This window comes from Cicer arietinum, chromosome 8 (assembly GCF_000331145.2).
Source record: "Cicer arietinum cultivar CDC Frontier isolate Library 1 chromosome 8, Cicar.CDCFrontier_v2.0, whole genome shotgun sequence".
NCBI classification, from domain to species: domain Eukaryota; kingdom Viridiplantae; phylum Streptophyta; class Magnoliopsida; order Fabales; family Fabaceae; genus Cicer; species Cicer arietinum.
The window spans coordinates 1,739,788-1,756,602 of NC_021167.2; the positions used below are offsets into that span (position 1 = coordinate 1,739,788).

A 16,815-nucleotide genomic window follows, 5' to 3' on the forward strand; every position below is an offset into this window, starting at 1 on the left:
AGCTTCAGGTTCGACCTGCTGCTTCTGATTCCAAGACTTTTGAGTTGGAATACTCTAGGTTTTTGAAGGATCACTGTAGTAAGAAGCTTAAGAAAAAGATTGTGTTTGAAGGTGAGGATTTGGATTTGTGTAAGCTTTTTAATGCTGTGAAACGGTTTGGCGGGTATGATAAGGTTGTTGATGGAAAGAAGTGGGGAGATGTTGCTAGGTTTGTGAAATTGAAATCTTCGGTTAAGATTTCTGATTGTGCTAAGCATGTGTTGTGTCAGTTGTATAGGGAGCATCTTTATGATTATGAGAAGTTTTGTAACCGGGTTAATCGAGGAAAGGGTGTGAGTTGTAAGAAAGGTGCGCAAGAGGATTGTAAGAATGATCACGGGGTAGAGAGTTCGCGTCTTGCAGATTGTTTGAAAGTTAAGGATCGAAAAGCGAGGGAAGAAGATCGTGGTCAGATTTGTGAACAATGTAAAAGTGGATTGCATGGGGAGGTAATGCTTTTGTGTGATAGGTGCGATAAAGGATGGCATATTTATTGTCTTTCACCGCCGTTGAAGCAAATTCCTCTGGGGAACTGGTATTGTTTCAACTGCTTGAGTTCTGATAGGGACAGCTTTGGTTTTGTGCCTGGGAAGCATTACTCGTTGGAAACTTTTAAACGCATTGCGGACCGGTCGAGGAGGAGATGGTTTGGACAGGGACCGGTTTCGAGGGTTCAAATAGAGAAAAAATTCTGGGAGATTGTAGAGGGATCGATCGGTGAGGTTGAGGTTATGTATGGAAATGACTTGGATACGTCTCTCTATGGGAGTGGTTTCCCAAATGCAACTAATCAGAAACCACAATCTATTGATGACAAGTTATGGCAAGAATACTCTACTAACCCATGGAACCTGAATAACTTGCCCAAGTTAAAAGGCTCAATGCTTCGAGCTGTTCATCATAATATTACTGGTGTTATGGTACCCTGGCTGTATATTGGGATGCTATTCTCATCCTTTTGCTGGCATTTTGAGGATCACTGCTTTTACTCGATGAATTACCTACACTGGTATGTTCTAATTTTATTTTATCCCTGTTTTCAATTTATAATTGATTTTTTTCTTCTGGTAATATATATTAATTATAAACACCATTAATTCATCATTTTTTTGTTTATATCGAGAACTATGTGCCTGTTTATGTTGTATGTAAGTAGAGAAAATTAAAGGGATGCAGTTGTGGAATTCCAATAATTTATGAAGTGAACACCATGTTCAATTATTATAACATGATTGCAGGAGCTAGATTTGGTTGTATTTGCGACAATGTAACTATGTTAAATTTGTTGGTTGTCGTGTACTTCTGATGTACCACTTGAACTTATTGATTCAATTATATAAATTTTAGGTAATCAAGTGGTTTGACTCAAGTGGTTAATGAGCTTCAACTAAGGTCAAATCGTTTGCGTAGTATTTTTGTTAAGACTTTACTTACCTTACGACCAAATGGTAGTTTAATCCGGGTTCCTTTCCCCGAGGAACTGAAGGGCTGGTTAACACACAAAAATAGCACATATATTAGGTAAAGAAGCATGAAGAGTCTAAAATATGTATGAAATACTCTCCATCTAAGAACACAAAAGCTTACCTTGCAAAACACGGGAGCCAAGAAGTACCCTTAGCATTTGATGTCTTCTACAAAAAGGCAATAGCAAATAGCAGTCCTCCAAATTTTCTACCCAAACCCCTTTTACTCATTCTTGGTTTTGAAGCAATTTTGTAACATTTACTCTATTGAGAACAGCTTATTAGATATAGAAAATACAATCTGCTAAAGTTATATGGCAACAAGAAAGTGAATCATCTAATCATCAACTTAAACTTTAATGAAGTTACATTGATATTTAGTTTCTAAGCAGCCAAAATAGAAATAAAGGTGCAAATGATTTTGCATGACATCCTTATATCCACTTCAATTTCAATTTTTGTATGACATCCTTATATCCTTATATCCGCTTCAATTTCAAATTTTGTGTTGGAACTTGGAAAGTTTTCTCCTCCCTCAGAAAATAATTATTCTGGTTTAGTTTTGTATTGCTTCTACATTCTAGTGTAATGATAAATATTTAAAGACCATTTGGTTAAGATTCTGGCCACCGCAAAGGGAAAATGTAGTTTTCCAAGGCACATTTTAAACAAAGAGACTATTATACCATGCACTTTTTTTTTTTTCCTTTTGAAAGCTCAATGGTTTTTTTGACACTCAACTTTGGGACTCAATTTGCCCAAGGCTTATGTGGCCCGCAACAGTTTTTTTGCCCATTGAAGTTTTCATGAATTTTTTGTTTGCTCTGCTTTTCGTAGAATTTGTTTATCATCGAGCCATAATGTAGAAATCATCGGCGAGTGTTTGCGATGTGTTTTACTCTTTAGGATTTTTTTAAAATATATTTGGATTGTAGATTGCTACTGCCACTTCATATTTTCTGCCTTGTAATGTTAATTCTAATTTCTTTTGTTCTAGGGGAGAGCCAAAGTGCTGGTACAGTGTTCCTGGTAGTCACGCCAGGGCATTTGAGAAGGTAGGTATTGGTTTTTTGTTGTATCTATACACCAAGACATCTACCATTTTTTTTCCACCCAAAAGCATGTAATTCACACTTAATTTTGTTTGTTTAGTTCAACCTCATACTTGTAGGATTAAAAGTTTATGTTGTAACCGTCCAAATTTATTTCATTATAGAACCCCGACTAGTGTCTTTTTTGCCCAAACATGTGCATTCACTCAGTAGTCGTGGGTGCACATGATGCATGTGAATGGCAAGGAAGTGAAGTTATTAATATAGAAAGATAATATTATCAAATGGATTCTACTCATCCATTGAAACCGATTTATTTTTTATTTAGAAGAACAAGACAAGAGGTGGAATAACTATGGCATGGTTGGTCACCTTATTCCAAATAATGAATAAATGCAAGTAGTCATATGCAGTGTAGAGGGATTTTTTAATAATTGTATTGAGGTGAGGATAGTAAGTGTTGTCAATTTCCTCAATTGCATTATGGCTTGGCAGATTCTGTGCCAACCACTACACAGGCTACAACGTCTATTATATCTGCCACAGGTCGCAGCACCATATTTATATGGCGGGTTTTTGGCCGCCCGCCATGATCTTACAGAATACTTTTACAATGATATTAAAATTACTGTTATAGAAACAAGCTAATACAAACACCCAATCAAAATTTAAATTTGGGGAGCTATGTCTTACCAAAATTATTTTTATCTTACCTGGCCTGTAAGTGTGAAGCTATTTTACCTTACATGTTTACAGAACATGAGTTTTTCCTATTGATGAATCTTTTGATTATCATTGCTCTAAATTTTGAGGTCATCCAAATTTTTTTTTTAAGTTTTTGGTAGTACTGCACACATTTCTTTGTATGCGAATTCATTCTTTATTGCATGTTTTATATTATATCTCCCGCTTTAAATTCCAAAATCTGGAAAAAATATTTGGGACTATATATAGTCATATAATTCTCATATACTGGTGGGTTTCTAAGGGTCAGTTTGATTTCGAGAAAACATTTTCTTTCCTCATTTCATGTTTACACTTTTAATTACAAGTCTATAACCTTGTTTTCATTTTGTTTCCTGGAGTGAAACATTTTTTTTGTTTTCGCTGTTTCCTATAAAATTTCGAAAACAGAAAGCAAAGTGAAAGGTGCCAGTTTTCTAATTTAATTAAATTAGAAGTGAAAAAAGAAAATAAAATTAAAAAACATTTTTTGAAATCAAACGGGCCCTGAATTTTCAATTTTAAGGATGTGTTGATAGTTGAAGTTTGTCCATGTCATAAAATAATCCATTTCCTTGTAGGTGATGAGAAGCAGTCTTCCTGACCTGTTTGATGCACAACCTGATCTACTATTTCAGCTTGTTACCATGTTAAACCCATCTGTCTTGCAAGAAAATGAAGTTCCTGTCTACAGCATACTTCAGGTTTCATATACCTTGCTTGTCATTGGTGAATTTTATAGTTTTCTGTTGTAAATACTAGATACAAGATTTCATTAAAATCACACAATTAGAATAAAAATGCATTACATAATTTACATTGATGTAAGTTATACTTCATTTGGTCATAATGAAAAAAGACTTGAGGTAGTATTATATTGTATGCAATATAAATAAACACTCCACAGCTAGTAGGCATTTATAATTTAATTTGTGGAAAGTATTGTTGGTTGCTATTGTAGTTATTATGCATTGAAATTGCAACTAAAACAGACTCTGTGAGTTTAATTAAATTCAAGTTCATTTGCAGCCCAAACTTACGATAGCTTCTTTTTTCTGTACCTCATTGCATGTTCTGCTGGAAATCTATACTGCAGCACTGCGGCTTTTATTTAGCATAGTCTTCTCTTTGTATGTATTAAACCTTTGGCGCATTTCTTTTAATTGTTGATGTTTGCCAGGAGCCTGGAAATTTTGTTATTACTTTCCCCAGATCTTATCACGGTGGTTTCAATCTTGGTATGCAGTTACATTTGTCTCCATCCCAAATTACCAGTTTAAATATAATCTTAAGTATGTCATTTGTATAATATGTTTGTGTTCTCAGGTCTAAATTGTGCAGAGGCAGTCAATTTTGCCCCAGCTGACTGGCTACCATACGGTGCATTTGGAGCTGATCTCTATAAGCGGTATCACAAAACAGCTGTCTTGTCTCATGAGGAGCTTCTTTGTGTAGTAGCCCAGGTTTGCACTTGTTCTGAGTATGTTGTATCTGTTTAAATGAGAATATCTTGATGAATTAAAAAACTGAGATGTTCTGCTGTATGTATTCCTGATGATCACTAAAATGCCATCTTGCCATCGTTCTCCTTTCTTTTGTCCAATATTTTGTGATTTTTTTTTTTGTTTTCACTATTTTTTTCTACAAGTCAGAAAATTTGGTACCATTTTTATAATTATAAATTTATAATGAAATCATACTAGCAAACTAAACTACTCTAATTTAAGTATTTTTTAATGTTGTCTTTTTATACATGTAAAAGAACAACTGCGACAGATCACTGTAATCAGTGGTGTGATTCTTTTGTGCATATGTTTTTAAAGAAGATTTCTTATCCTCCTCTTATACTTAACAGCACTGATGTGTTAGAAACTGGTATTGTTAGAATTTATTAATGGGGAAATACTACGAAACCGACACTGTTTATTAATGGACAGCAGTATACAAATCTGGGATTTGAGAAATTACTTCTGCAGAGAGGGTTACTAACACATACATAAAATGTAATTATCAGAAAACATACAAATGCAAATTGCTGTAAATTAAATAACCTCTAGGAATTAGAGAGCCTAGTCTCTCTCAAACCAACCAACACACAAATACTGAATGCCCTCCTTTTTTCCTCTTAGCCTATATTTATAATTCTAACTTCCTACAGCAGTTTTCTGACTTCTACCTCAGTTACATAACACTTACTGCCTGCACAATATATATATATTTAATAATAATAAAATAAACTGCCTACTAATATTACGTAAATTCTGCCCAAACACTAATGTGATTTCTATGCATCTTTCTAACATAAGTCCTAGTGATAAGAGGCCTATTACTTACATAATGCCTACATATTATTAAAGTTTAGTTGTTGATCAATGTTGCTGACTCTCTTACGTGTTTTTCAATGTTCAGTATGGTGATGTTGATAGCAGAGGGTCGTCTTATTTGAAAATGGAATTGTTGAGGATATCGGATAGAGAAAAATCCTGGAGGGAGAAACTTTGGAAAAGTGGCATCGTTAAATCTTCTTGTTTAGCTCCTCGAAAATGTCCGCAATATGTAGGAACTGAAGAGGTACTGCGTGTTTTTAACATATCATAATATGCAATGATAATTCATTAATTTGGTCTTTTCGGTCTAATTTACTGGTGTCTTTTATAGGATCCAACATGCATTATTTGCCAGCAATATCTCTATCTATCTGCAGTTGTATGCAGTTGCAGGCCATCATCTTTTGTGTGTCTGGAGGTAAGTGAATGTGACTGAGGTTATTGATATTGTGTTTTATTGTCATGAAGCATTCATCTTCTTCTGTTGCCATCAATATCAGGATTTTGGGAAACAGTTCTTTATAAAAATATGCTTGGTTGTAGTTGTACTGGTGCTGATCAGGGAAAAAATTATTGTATGACAGATATGAGGATCCTATTATTGTCTGTATTTGCATAATTAGGAACCTTGTGGTTGTTTTTTTTAGCTTTACAAAAGATACGTGTGTTAATAATTCCCAATTAATTAATGTATCAAGTAAGATTAAGAATTTTAAAGCAGATAAAAAATTTTCAGATACATTTTTTCTTACTGTTTCATTAAAAGAGCGTGTGATCTTAATCTAAAATAATATACACATTATTCTAGGAAATGAAACTACTGCCCTTGTCAATTTCTACAATTATGGCCAATGGTTCCTACCAGTGTTGTCTATGTTAGTCCATGGCGGAGAGGCCAAAGTCTGCTATTTTTTGCCGTCATATAAACAGCCATATATGCCATTATGTGTAAAATGGCCATGGCGGATTGTTGAAATCCTGCCACCGCTTTCAGCCATGGCCGCCATTCGATAACATTGGTTCCTACCATATATACGAAATAAGCCTGCAAATCTAATCTCTTAATGATGTGGTTTAACCCCATATGTACAAGGAACTATACTGTACAGTTGGGTTCTGAGAAGTATTTGAAGTGTCGATATTGTAATGTCTAGAAGTCGTTTGGACAGCTTAAGATTTCTAGGATTTGAATAATCATGCTTTGTTCCCTTACAGGTGTTTTTTGTTTTATAGACTGAAATCAGTTTTCTCTTGTGCAGCACTGGGAACACCTTTGTGAGTGCAAACCAGCAAAACTTCGTCTTCTCTATCGTCATTCACTTGGTGTATTGTATGACTTGGCATTTTCTTTTGACAAATCTACTTCTGAAGACAAAGCTGAGAGTAGAAGTGTAAAAAGGCAGTCTTCATGTCTGAGTGCATTGACAAAAAAGGTCAGCTATATATATGCATATTTCATTTTACCCCGCACGAAATTACAATATTGCTTCCAATACTTAAGTTTACTTATCTTTCTGAAATCAAAAGATTCAACGTCCTTCTGCTTCGATATCTTTGATTGTGCTGCTCTCCTGTTAATGCTATGCTGTGTTGAACTTTATGGAATAATCTAATATAATGCTGGTATTGTTATGGATATATTTGTTTAAAAATCATACTATAGTCTTTGAGACTCCTTGTTGTGTATAGGTGAAAGGTAGTTCCATTACTTTCACTCAACTTGCTACTGAGTGGCTTCTGCAATCTAGTACTATTCTTCAAAAAGATTTTGTGACTGATGCATTTGTCACGACCCTAAGGAAAGCTGAACAATTTCTTTGGGCTGGTCCCGAGATGGATTCTGTGAGTTCTAGTCGTGTCCTTTGAATGTGCTTCAGTAAAAACATTCTGCTCTGTACGAAACTAAATTCCACTTTGTTTTTGGATGTAGGTTCGGGATATGGTAACGAATTTGACTGAAGCTCAGAAATGGGCAGAAGGGATAAAAGAGTGTGGGACAAAAGTTGAGTTATGGTTGTGTCATCAGGATTCAAGTTTAAAGAAAATTCATTTAGAATATGTTGATGAGTTACTGAGGTTTAACCCTGTACCATGCAATGAGCCTCATTATCATAAATTGAAGGTGCTTTAACAATAAAAGTTGTATTGTTTTTGGTGGTTGCAATTTGCTGCTATTTATTTGTCATGTTAACTTGTGTTGATGCAGGAGTATGCAGAAGAAGCAAGATTGTTAATTCAGGAGATTGAGACTGCTTTGTCAATGTGTTCCAAGGTACTTTTTTGTAGGATCTTTATGTCTTTTCTTCTTAACTTAATGACACATTTGTTTGTTCTTTTTTGTTTTATAAAAAGTGATTTTATAATATAATTGTTTTTAGAGCTTCGTTCAAAGGTTACTATTTTTAGCCTATGAGAAAAGCATTAAACAAATATATATTTATTGTTATTAATATCATTATTGTTATATTTATATTTATCATTTTTGGCTTTCCCTCTCTCAAAAGTCTTACATAGTTCTTACAAATTGTTTTTTTCAGAGGCTATCAACTTTAGGAAATTTTTTTTAGTTTGTTAATTGTGACGTATACTTGTATTTAGAGTTTCTTACAGAGGCTGCAATTTTAGCCTATGAAAAAAGATTTAGAATATATATATATATATATATATATATATATATATATGTATATATATATTTATTTATTTTGTTTTCCCTGCACCAAATTCTTATAAGTTTTTTAAAACATTGTTTTAACCAAAACCTCTTTTTCTAAAAAAAAGAAGGAAAAGGATCGGGCCCTACTGTAAATATGTCTGATAAGCCTTTTTTCTTGCTAGCATAATGAAATTTGATTCTTTTTTCAGGTCGATTCAATTTGATTGATATTGTTTTTGTTTCAGATGTCTGAGTTGCAGCTTTTATACTCTAGAGCGTGTGGCTTACCCATCTACATAAAAGAGACTAAAAAATTAGAAGGGAAAATTTCTTCAACGAAGGTATATGTTACCTGACATGATAGTTTGATGCTTTTTTTACCTGTATAATTCTATGGTCAATCTTCAATTTATTTTGTTTATGTTTGGCATCACTTTTTTCTCTGCCTCCAAAATGGCTTTTTTAATAAGAATGTGTTTCATTTGACGTCACCAACCCCTTCACAGCACGATTCACTAACTTAACTTTTTATGTTGCTCACGTGATTTTTTTTGTTTGAGATCAATCAGGCATGGCTGGTTAGTGTTAGAAATTGCATCTCAGCTAAAGACCCTGCTGCATTAGACATTGAAGTTCTTTACAAGTTAAAATCAGAGGTAATAAAAACTCTGAAAATGGTGTACATTTACCCTGGCTTTGTTAATTTTACAAGACGTGTTCCTATTAAACATTAAGTTTGCTGTGTGTTTATACTTTATAGTTGTTGTTAGAAATGTCAAAGCAAAAGCTAAGTTCATGTGTGACAGCTGGGAGTTGCATTTGTCTTTTATATAATGTAAATGAAATTGTGGAGAAAGAGAAAAACAAGATGGAATGTGAATGAAAGCCTTTATTGTGATATATATATATATATATATATATATATATATATATATATAAATAAATAAATAACTAGATTATTTTTATCTTATTTATTTTCACTAAATATTTCAGGGGTCCTCATATAAACTATATATGTAATAAGCTAGATACATATGATCGAAATGCTCCACTCCGGCTTGAGGTGGGAACTAGAAATAATGCCAAAAAGGGTAGCTATGGTTACACAATGTGGTAAATATAAATAAGATAACAGTAATCTTGGTATTTATTTTGATATATATATATATATATATATATATATATATATATATCAAAATAAATACCAAGATTACTGTTATCTTATTTATATTTACCACATTGTGTAACCATAGCTACCCTTTTTGGCATTATTTCTAGTTCCCACCTCAAGCCGGAGTGGAGCATTTCGATCATATGTATCTAGCTTATTACATATATAGTTTATATGAGGACCCCTGAAATATTTAGTGAAAACATCTGTCAATTAGATCCAGTTTGGATAAACTTTGGCTTACAATGAAGCATGTCCGGTCTCTTCTAAGATGTCAAGAGCATATTTCCTTTTACATAAATGTCTGCAAGTACTTTGCTGTTAGTGGAGAACTATAAACTTATTCTAATTGAGAAGCTGTTATATAAGTTACAAGTTAATCAACGCTGGGTCATTATCATTTGAACTGATAAAGTCAGTGGTGATGTCTGTCGAAAAATCTGGCTGACATGTATTGTAATCTATCTCTATGTGCTTAGTTATATTATGAGATACTTGTTTTAATGTGACCTGTTGTGTAATTTTGACTATAAAAAATGAGTGTTATTTCCTTAACCTTCCCAAATATAAGCTTCTGAAGTATCTATCTGAGCCAGATGAGCACACCAATAGCCAAAGCCATGGCTTGATATTATGCTTCTGCACTTGATCATGCAACTACATTTGTTTCTACTTCTCTATGAGATAAGGTTGCTCCCTATGTCTATATAATACCTGGAAATGGATCTCCTCCTCCTCATCTCTTATAATATATAAGGAAATATGGAAACCAATCCTTAGGGGCAATCTAAGTTACGCTAAACTACTCTAAGATGCAATTTTAGATATTATAAGATACTTTTCCTATATTCTAACGGTGACATATATAAGCACAATTATCTGCACATAATTATACTCTTCAATAGATTGCAGATCTTCAAGTTCAACTCCCAGAGATAGATGCACTTCAGAATCTATTAAATCAGGCAGAATCTTGTAGTTGTCAGTGTCGTTATATGTTAGAAGGTCCTATGAATCTCAAGGTTTGCACCTGTATCTTCATCAGTTTCATTTTCTGTGAAGGTTAAAATGCATAGCTTGATTAACTACGGAAATATGCAGAATGTTGGCCTGCTGCTTCAGGAATGGGACAGTTTTACAGTTGACGTACCGGAATTGAGGCTACTAAGGAATTATCATTCAGATGCTGTTTCATGGGTTTCTGACTTTAATGATGCTTTAGGGAGAGTTCACAGACAGGAAGATCAACATAATGCAGTTGATGAATTGAAGAGCATTCTCGAAGAAGGTTTATCTTTGAAAATTCAAGGTAGTGAAGATTATTGCAGCTTTATGATAGTTTGGATATTTTGAAGGCCCATGCAATTGTTCATTTTCTTGTTAATTTACAGTGCCTAAGGTTTGGTTTATGTTTTGCAGTTGATGAGTTACCTTTAGTTGAGATTGAGCTGAAGAAGGCTAATTGCCGAGAGAAAGCTTCGAGGGTAAGTTATTGTACTTATCGGTGCTGTTCTTTCACTTTTCTCGTTTTTTTCATTTTTTTAAAAATGATGTTGAAAGATATGGGCTTCCTAGAATACATGGGCTAATCTACTTGTAACATTAAAAGCTCAAGCAATTCTTGCAACATTGAGAACTGATTAAAATCATGTGAAATTGGTACAGGCACGTGATTCTAAAATGCCCCTTGAATTCATCCAGCAACTGCTTAAGGAGGCTGCTATGTAATGTTTAACTCCTATTCCTTGTCTTAATTGGCATATTGTTACCTTTTATTGTATTTTATTTTATTTTATTTTATTCAACTACTTGCTTTTGTTGTTGATTCTTAATTCTTAAGGCTAGGAATTGAGGGAGAGAAGCAATTCATCAATTTATCTTGTGTGGTTGGTGTTGCCATGCATTGGGAGGAAAGGGCTGGAGAAATTCTTTCACTTCAGGCTTCTATTTCTGACTTTGAGGACATGATAAGGTTCAACAATTCTTGAGATATTTGTTTTATCTTTAGCAACTTTGACAAGCTTATTTTGGCTGATGATATTTTTTGCATATCTTGGTGTTTTGCAGAGCTTCAGAAAATATATTTGTTGTTCTTGCTTCACTTAATGATGTCAAAGAAGCGTTATCAGAAGCTAATTCCTGGTTAAAGAATTCAAAGCCATATTTAGTCTCTTCTAATTGCATGTCAAATTCTGTGCGGAAAGTTGAGGACTTACAGGTTCATGTTTTGTCCTCTTTGTTTTACAGTTTTTCTTCCTCTGCTGCAAATATAAACTCTGTAAATATGACAATTTCATTATATTCTTTTAGTTGTTGGTTTCTCAATCAAAGCATCTTAAAGTATCTTTGGAAGAAAGAACGACACTTGAATTAGTTTTGAATAACTGCAAACAATGGGAGTGTGAAGCACAATCTCTACTTGATGATGCTCGGTGCTTATTTGAATTGGATTACACTGTCCATGGTATAAGTGGTGATTTAATGTTTAAAGTGGGAGATTTGATTGCAAGAATCCAGTCTGCCATAACATCTGGTGTATCTCTTGGCTTTGACTTCAGTGATATTTCAAAACTCCTAGAATCTTGTTCTACACTACAGTGGTGCAAAAGAGCCCTATGTTTCTGCAATCATTCTCCTTCTTTAGAGGTTACTATTTCTCTTTTAGTCATAATTTATGCTCCAAAGTGTTGTATTTGCACAGAGCTGCGGCCATACCCACCACTTTTCTGTTTGACTATGCTGGCTTCCACTTTCTTCTTTCAACTATATCTCTTGACGCTTGTTATATATCCTCATTCATATGAATGCTATTATACCTGTTTTTCTGCTCATCATATAATATCAGTTTACCTTGTTGTGATTCAATGACAAGAGTGACATAGTTCTAATAGTTATAACTTATAACTATACTGTATAGCTATGATTTTAGTTTTTGTTTACATGTATCATTGCTTCATGGATTTATTTTCCTTCTGGAAGATTTTTTTCATTTACTTTTTATTATTTATTTCTTTCTCTTTTCTAAAATACTTATGGCAAGCAAAATATTTTATTGATTAGATTAGGCGTCTGGCATATATTTGGTGTATAGCGCATGATCTTTTTACTGGGGTTTCATTCACATATATGCTGAGGGAATTGTTGATCCTTTTTTTTTCTTTCCATATAACATCTCTATTTTTTGGGTTATTTTTTGCTTTGTTCTTTGTTAAGCAAGATTCCTTATCTTCCATATCTATGTAATTTTTTCTCTTCATCTTATTGATTTCTTCTTGTTTATAGCATTGGATAGTTTCTTCTTAATAATTATTATTAATATGTTTCCAATCCTATAGAATGTTTTGGAGGTTGGGGAGGGCCTCTCTCATTCCTCTGCTTCTGGGATTCTATTGAAAGTATTGGTCAATGGGGTTGAATGGCTTAGGAGAGCGTTAGAGGGGATATCTAGACCTTGCAATTCTAGGAGATGCAAATTGACCGATGTTCAAGATATTCTTACTGATTATCAGGTACGTGTTTGTAATGTTTTTATTGTCTATATTGTTCATTTGAAGATTTATTTATAAATATATATCTTTCAAAGGTATGTGTATAGGGAATGAGGTTTTGGACATTATTACAAGGAATAATGTGGTTTTAGTTTTTCTATAATCTTATGGTCACATGATTTAGTGTTTCTTAAATTGAGTTATTGACAAATAGTGTTGCGGTGCTAGAGCCTAGATGTAGGTGTACTTCTTATTGTCTCCCATCTGAGTTTATACTTGGCTTAGTCTTTTTTTTGGGATCCTGTGATTTGTATAGTCTCTGCTTACGACTAATTGTAAAAAGTTGAAGAAAAATTAGAAAAATCATTCGTAACCAAATGTTTGTGCAAAGTTTCAATTAGCTTATATACATGAGCATCACCCTCCTTAAATTTACAACTATATTAAATACTAAATTTAAGGACATTTAAGGGGGGAAAAAGTATAGGAGAAAACTTCTTAGCATGTTCTTAATTATAGTACTTGAGTAGACCTGTTTTGCTATCAACAGCTTACTTCTACAACGCATATCTGCAGACTATTAAAATGAACTTTGCGGCAGTAAATTGTCAACTTGAAGAAGCCATTGGAAAACATAAGTAAGTCTTACTTGTTGATTGTTGTTAAAATATTAGAAAATATCTTATAATATCTATTATATTATATTATAGTATCTTGAATTATTCCTTATGATCAATTTATAATCATAGAGATATCTTATAATATCTCTCATTATTATTATGATTTATTCCTGATTTAGGATTGAGTCTATGTTTCTCAATAAATAGAGATTAATATTGAGTCTTTTGTAATCAAGATAGCATAAAGCTATTATCAATAATATTCAAACTCTTATTATTTTCTATCCTCTTTTTCTCTAAAATCCCACAACTTCAACAATTGTAGAATTTAGATTATATGTGATGTTAGTGTGATAAGTTTCAGTCTTCTAAATGGAATTTCATTCTTCTTATCCTTGTAAAGGTCATCTTTCATTACTATATGGTTTCAATCAAATTTCTGGATAGTTAGGTTTTACACGTCTACATATTTTGTAACCTATTATTGATCCATGCTCATTTTGATTCTATGGCTTCTAATAGTTCTTTCTGATGTTTGTTTAGCTTGCTGTCTAAGACAGCTTTATCTAGAATATATTGCGCGTGAACTGTGTTTTTATTTGACACGCCTATGTACTGTGTTTTATTTTAGGTCATGGAAAGAGCAAGTGCATCAATTTTTTAGTCTAAGTTCTAGAGAACGAACCTGGTCATCAATGTTGCAGCTCAAGGTATATTTTCTAGCTGTATCAATAGGTGGCTTTGTGCATCAACAGATTGATTTAGGGTGCACTACGTATCTATAACTTATTTTCTGGGTGGTTATGTTGCGGTGCCATTTCTAAAAAGTGGCAGTCATCATGAAGAGCTTCCTTCTAATTTAATGTGAATTGTTAAAGTTTGCTTTCTTCATTTGTTCTCATTCACAATCTACTTCAAGCCTTACGAGTTGTGTTAAGTTCCTTCAAAATTCCTCCTTTTTATTTTACACATTTTTTGTGTAGAAGTTTCATTTTATTGCTCTTAATTAATTATATGATGTTATCTTTGGGATATCAGGCTTATTTGTTAGAAGTGAAAGCTTTCACAACTGTCATGAAGCCTATACCAGTTTGTGTTTTTTTAGTAGGACTTGACATATCACTGGCTCACATGCATAGCACTGATATTTATTTGCTTAAATTCAGGAACTTGGAGATACAATTGCCTTTAGTTGCTCAGAACTGGATGTGATTTTATCTGAAGTTGAGAAGGTGGAAAATTGGAAGAAGAGATGCATGGATAATATTGGAACTTCTTTCCGAAATGAAAATACGCTACTTCTTGCCCTACAGAAGGTCTTCATTTTGACGTATTTTTTCTTTGTGGCCTATTTGCATATTAAGTTTGCTTAGGACTTTGCATTATATTTTTCAGATTGAACAGACTCTAGATAGATCACTGTACATATATGGCAATCTGCAAAATCAGAAGGAACCAAACCTATGTAACTGCTGCTTTGTTGATTCTGAGGATCAAGAATATCTTACTTGTTCCACTTGTATGCACTGGTAAGCTACCTGTTGCCTTGTTTCTGGTAGTGAAAATTGTATAGCTCTGAGAAATTTAGTAATTTACCCGGCAATTACATGTAGAAAATTTCTACGCACTCTTAAAATTTTAAGGGTTTGGTACCGTTTTGTACTGCGTTACCATTTACTACTACAACTTTTATTGATTGTATTTTGGTGTCTAACTAACTTAAGTCTTTCCCTTTTAAACTATGGTTGTTTTTTTCTCAAATGAAATGTTAATTATTTTTCATTTCATAGCTGTAAATTATTCAGGTTGGGTAAATTCGTTTGAAAATACTCAGCTGCACTTATTTATTTAAGCAGTTTGTTTTGAATATAATTTTAATTTTTGATCTAATCATATTTATTGAACTTAAATAATTCGTCAAATCAATTTCAGATTATTATTATTATTATTATTATTATTTGTTGAAAGTGTGAGATTTTAGAGAAAAGGAGGAGAGAAAATAATAAGGGTTTGAATATTATTGATAATAGCTTAATGCTGACTTGATTACAATAGACTCAATACTAATCTCTATTTATAGAGAAACATAGACTAAATCCTAAATTAGGAATAAATCATAATAATAATAAGAGATATTCTAAGATATCTCTATAATTATAAATTGATCCTAAGAAATAATTTAAGATACCCTAATATAATATAAAAGATATTATAAGATATTTTTTAATATTCTAACACTCCCCCTCAAGCTAAAGCTTACTAAGCTTTAGCTTGCTACAAGAAAATATTTTGCTCCACAAAATAATAAAAAATATGGAGAGGCAACTCAGGGATGCATGCTAAGTCGGAGAGAATTGCTATAAATATAGCCTAGCCAGATAGTCTGATTGATCATCAGCCTGAGAGAAATTCATGGCAGGCAATTGAACAAAGCAAGTTCCGTTCTTCTAAAAAACTGCATTTGGAAGCTTCAAACCATAATAATGGAGACTCAAAATATTTAAACTTAAATCTGCTTCAAGGAGAGAAATGCGTGCTTCAAGGAGAGAAAGGCAAGGCTAGTGCATCTGGGACAAATTGTCAAGGTAAAGTAAGTCATGAAAATAAAAGGCACCGTTAGAATAACCACTAACGGAAAAAGTCATCACTAATATAATTCATATGTGGAAAAAGGGACACTACCGAAATGATCGTCGGTGGAAATAAAAGCCACTTTTATAATATATTAGTAAGAACTAAATTGCATGACAAACACTGAAGAAGAAGCAGCGCGACTCTAAGGAAACAAAGTCATGATCAATCAACGTAATAAGAAAATGCGTCCAAAACAGGAGAGATAATGGCTGTTTGAACAATGACACATATTTTCGCTGATCAAAATTGGAGAGTAAGGGCAGATCTGGAACCATCGAAGAGAGAATAATCGTGCACCAAGAAGAATCCCATCAATTGAATTGCAAATCTTATATATGAATCTTTATCAATAGAGCCAAGAAGAAATATGTTAATAGCAATAGACAAAGAAGGTAGCCAAGGAACCAAAGGAACTCCCCAAATTGTAGGCTTCTTTGCCATTGGTACAAAAAGCCAAATACCACCCGTCCCTAAAATCCACAGTGGAACAAAAACTAAATAACCAATCCAGCCATCAGTACTATTATTCCAATAAGCTGAAATTCCAATTGAAGAGCCAATAATCAACACAAGACCCACAATGAAATTGCGTTGATCTCCTTTTGTAGTTACTCCACTTGAATAATAACGCCTTACTAAAAG

The 16,815-nt window shown here is 33.2% G+C and overlaps 1 protein-coding gene across 2 annotated transcripts in view; it reads left to right on the forward strand.

Moving 5' to 3' along the window:
- The window catches only part of LOC101496163 (lysine-specific demethylase JMJ17), a 25,179-nt gene that overhangs the window by 459 nt on the left and 7,905 nt on the right, over window positions 1-16,815 (forward strand). Inside the window, exons 2-26 of one of the 2 annotated variants that reach the window (XM_073364680.1) lie at window positions 1-1,048; window positions 2,503-2,560; window positions 3,862-3,984; window positions 4,461-4,518; window positions 4,607-4,743; window positions 5,690-5,851; window positions 5,939-6,025; window positions 6,867-7,040; window positions 7,297-7,449; window positions 7,538-7,729; window positions 7,814-7,879; window positions 8,506-8,601; window positions 8,830-8,916; window positions 10,337-10,453; window positions 10,533-10,740; window positions 10,851-10,915; window positions 11,097-11,155; window positions 11,272-11,403; window positions 11,499-11,649; window positions 11,742-12,077; window positions 12,767-12,940; window positions 13,496-13,557; window positions 14,171-14,249; window positions 14,706-14,855; window positions 14,935-15,068. The exon at window positions 1-1,048 is cut by the window's left edge and continues 297 nt beyond it. In XM_073364680.1, coding sequence (XP_073220781.1) covers window positions 1-1,048; window positions 2,503-2,560; window positions 3,862-3,984; window positions 4,461-4,518; window positions 4,607-4,743; window positions 5,690-5,851; window positions 5,939-6,025; window positions 6,867-7,040; window positions 7,297-7,449; window positions 7,538-7,729; window positions 7,814-7,879; window positions 8,506-8,601; window positions 8,830-8,916; window positions 10,337-10,453; window positions 10,533-10,740; window positions 10,851-10,915; window positions 11,097-11,155; window positions 11,272-11,403; window positions 11,499-11,649; window positions 11,742-12,077; window positions 12,767-12,940; window positions 13,496-13,557; window positions 14,171-14,249; window positions 14,706-14,855; window positions 14,935-15,068 — 4,108 coding nt within the window. The remainder of the gene's footprint in view (window positions 1,049-2,502; window positions 2,561-3,861; window positions 3,985-4,460; window positions 4,519-4,606; window positions 4,744-5,689; window positions 5,852-5,938; window positions 6,026-6,866; window positions 7,041-7,296; window positions 7,450-7,537; window positions 7,730-7,813; window positions 7,880-8,505; window positions 8,602-8,829; window positions 8,917-10,336; window positions 10,454-10,532; window positions 10,741-10,850; window positions 10,916-11,096; window positions 11,156-11,271; window positions 11,404-11,498; window positions 11,650-11,741; window positions 12,078-12,766; window positions 12,941-13,495; window positions 13,558-14,170; window positions 14,250-14,705; window positions 14,856-14,934; window positions 15,069-16,815) is intronic. The other variant, XM_073364681.1, reaches the window with a different exon arrangement.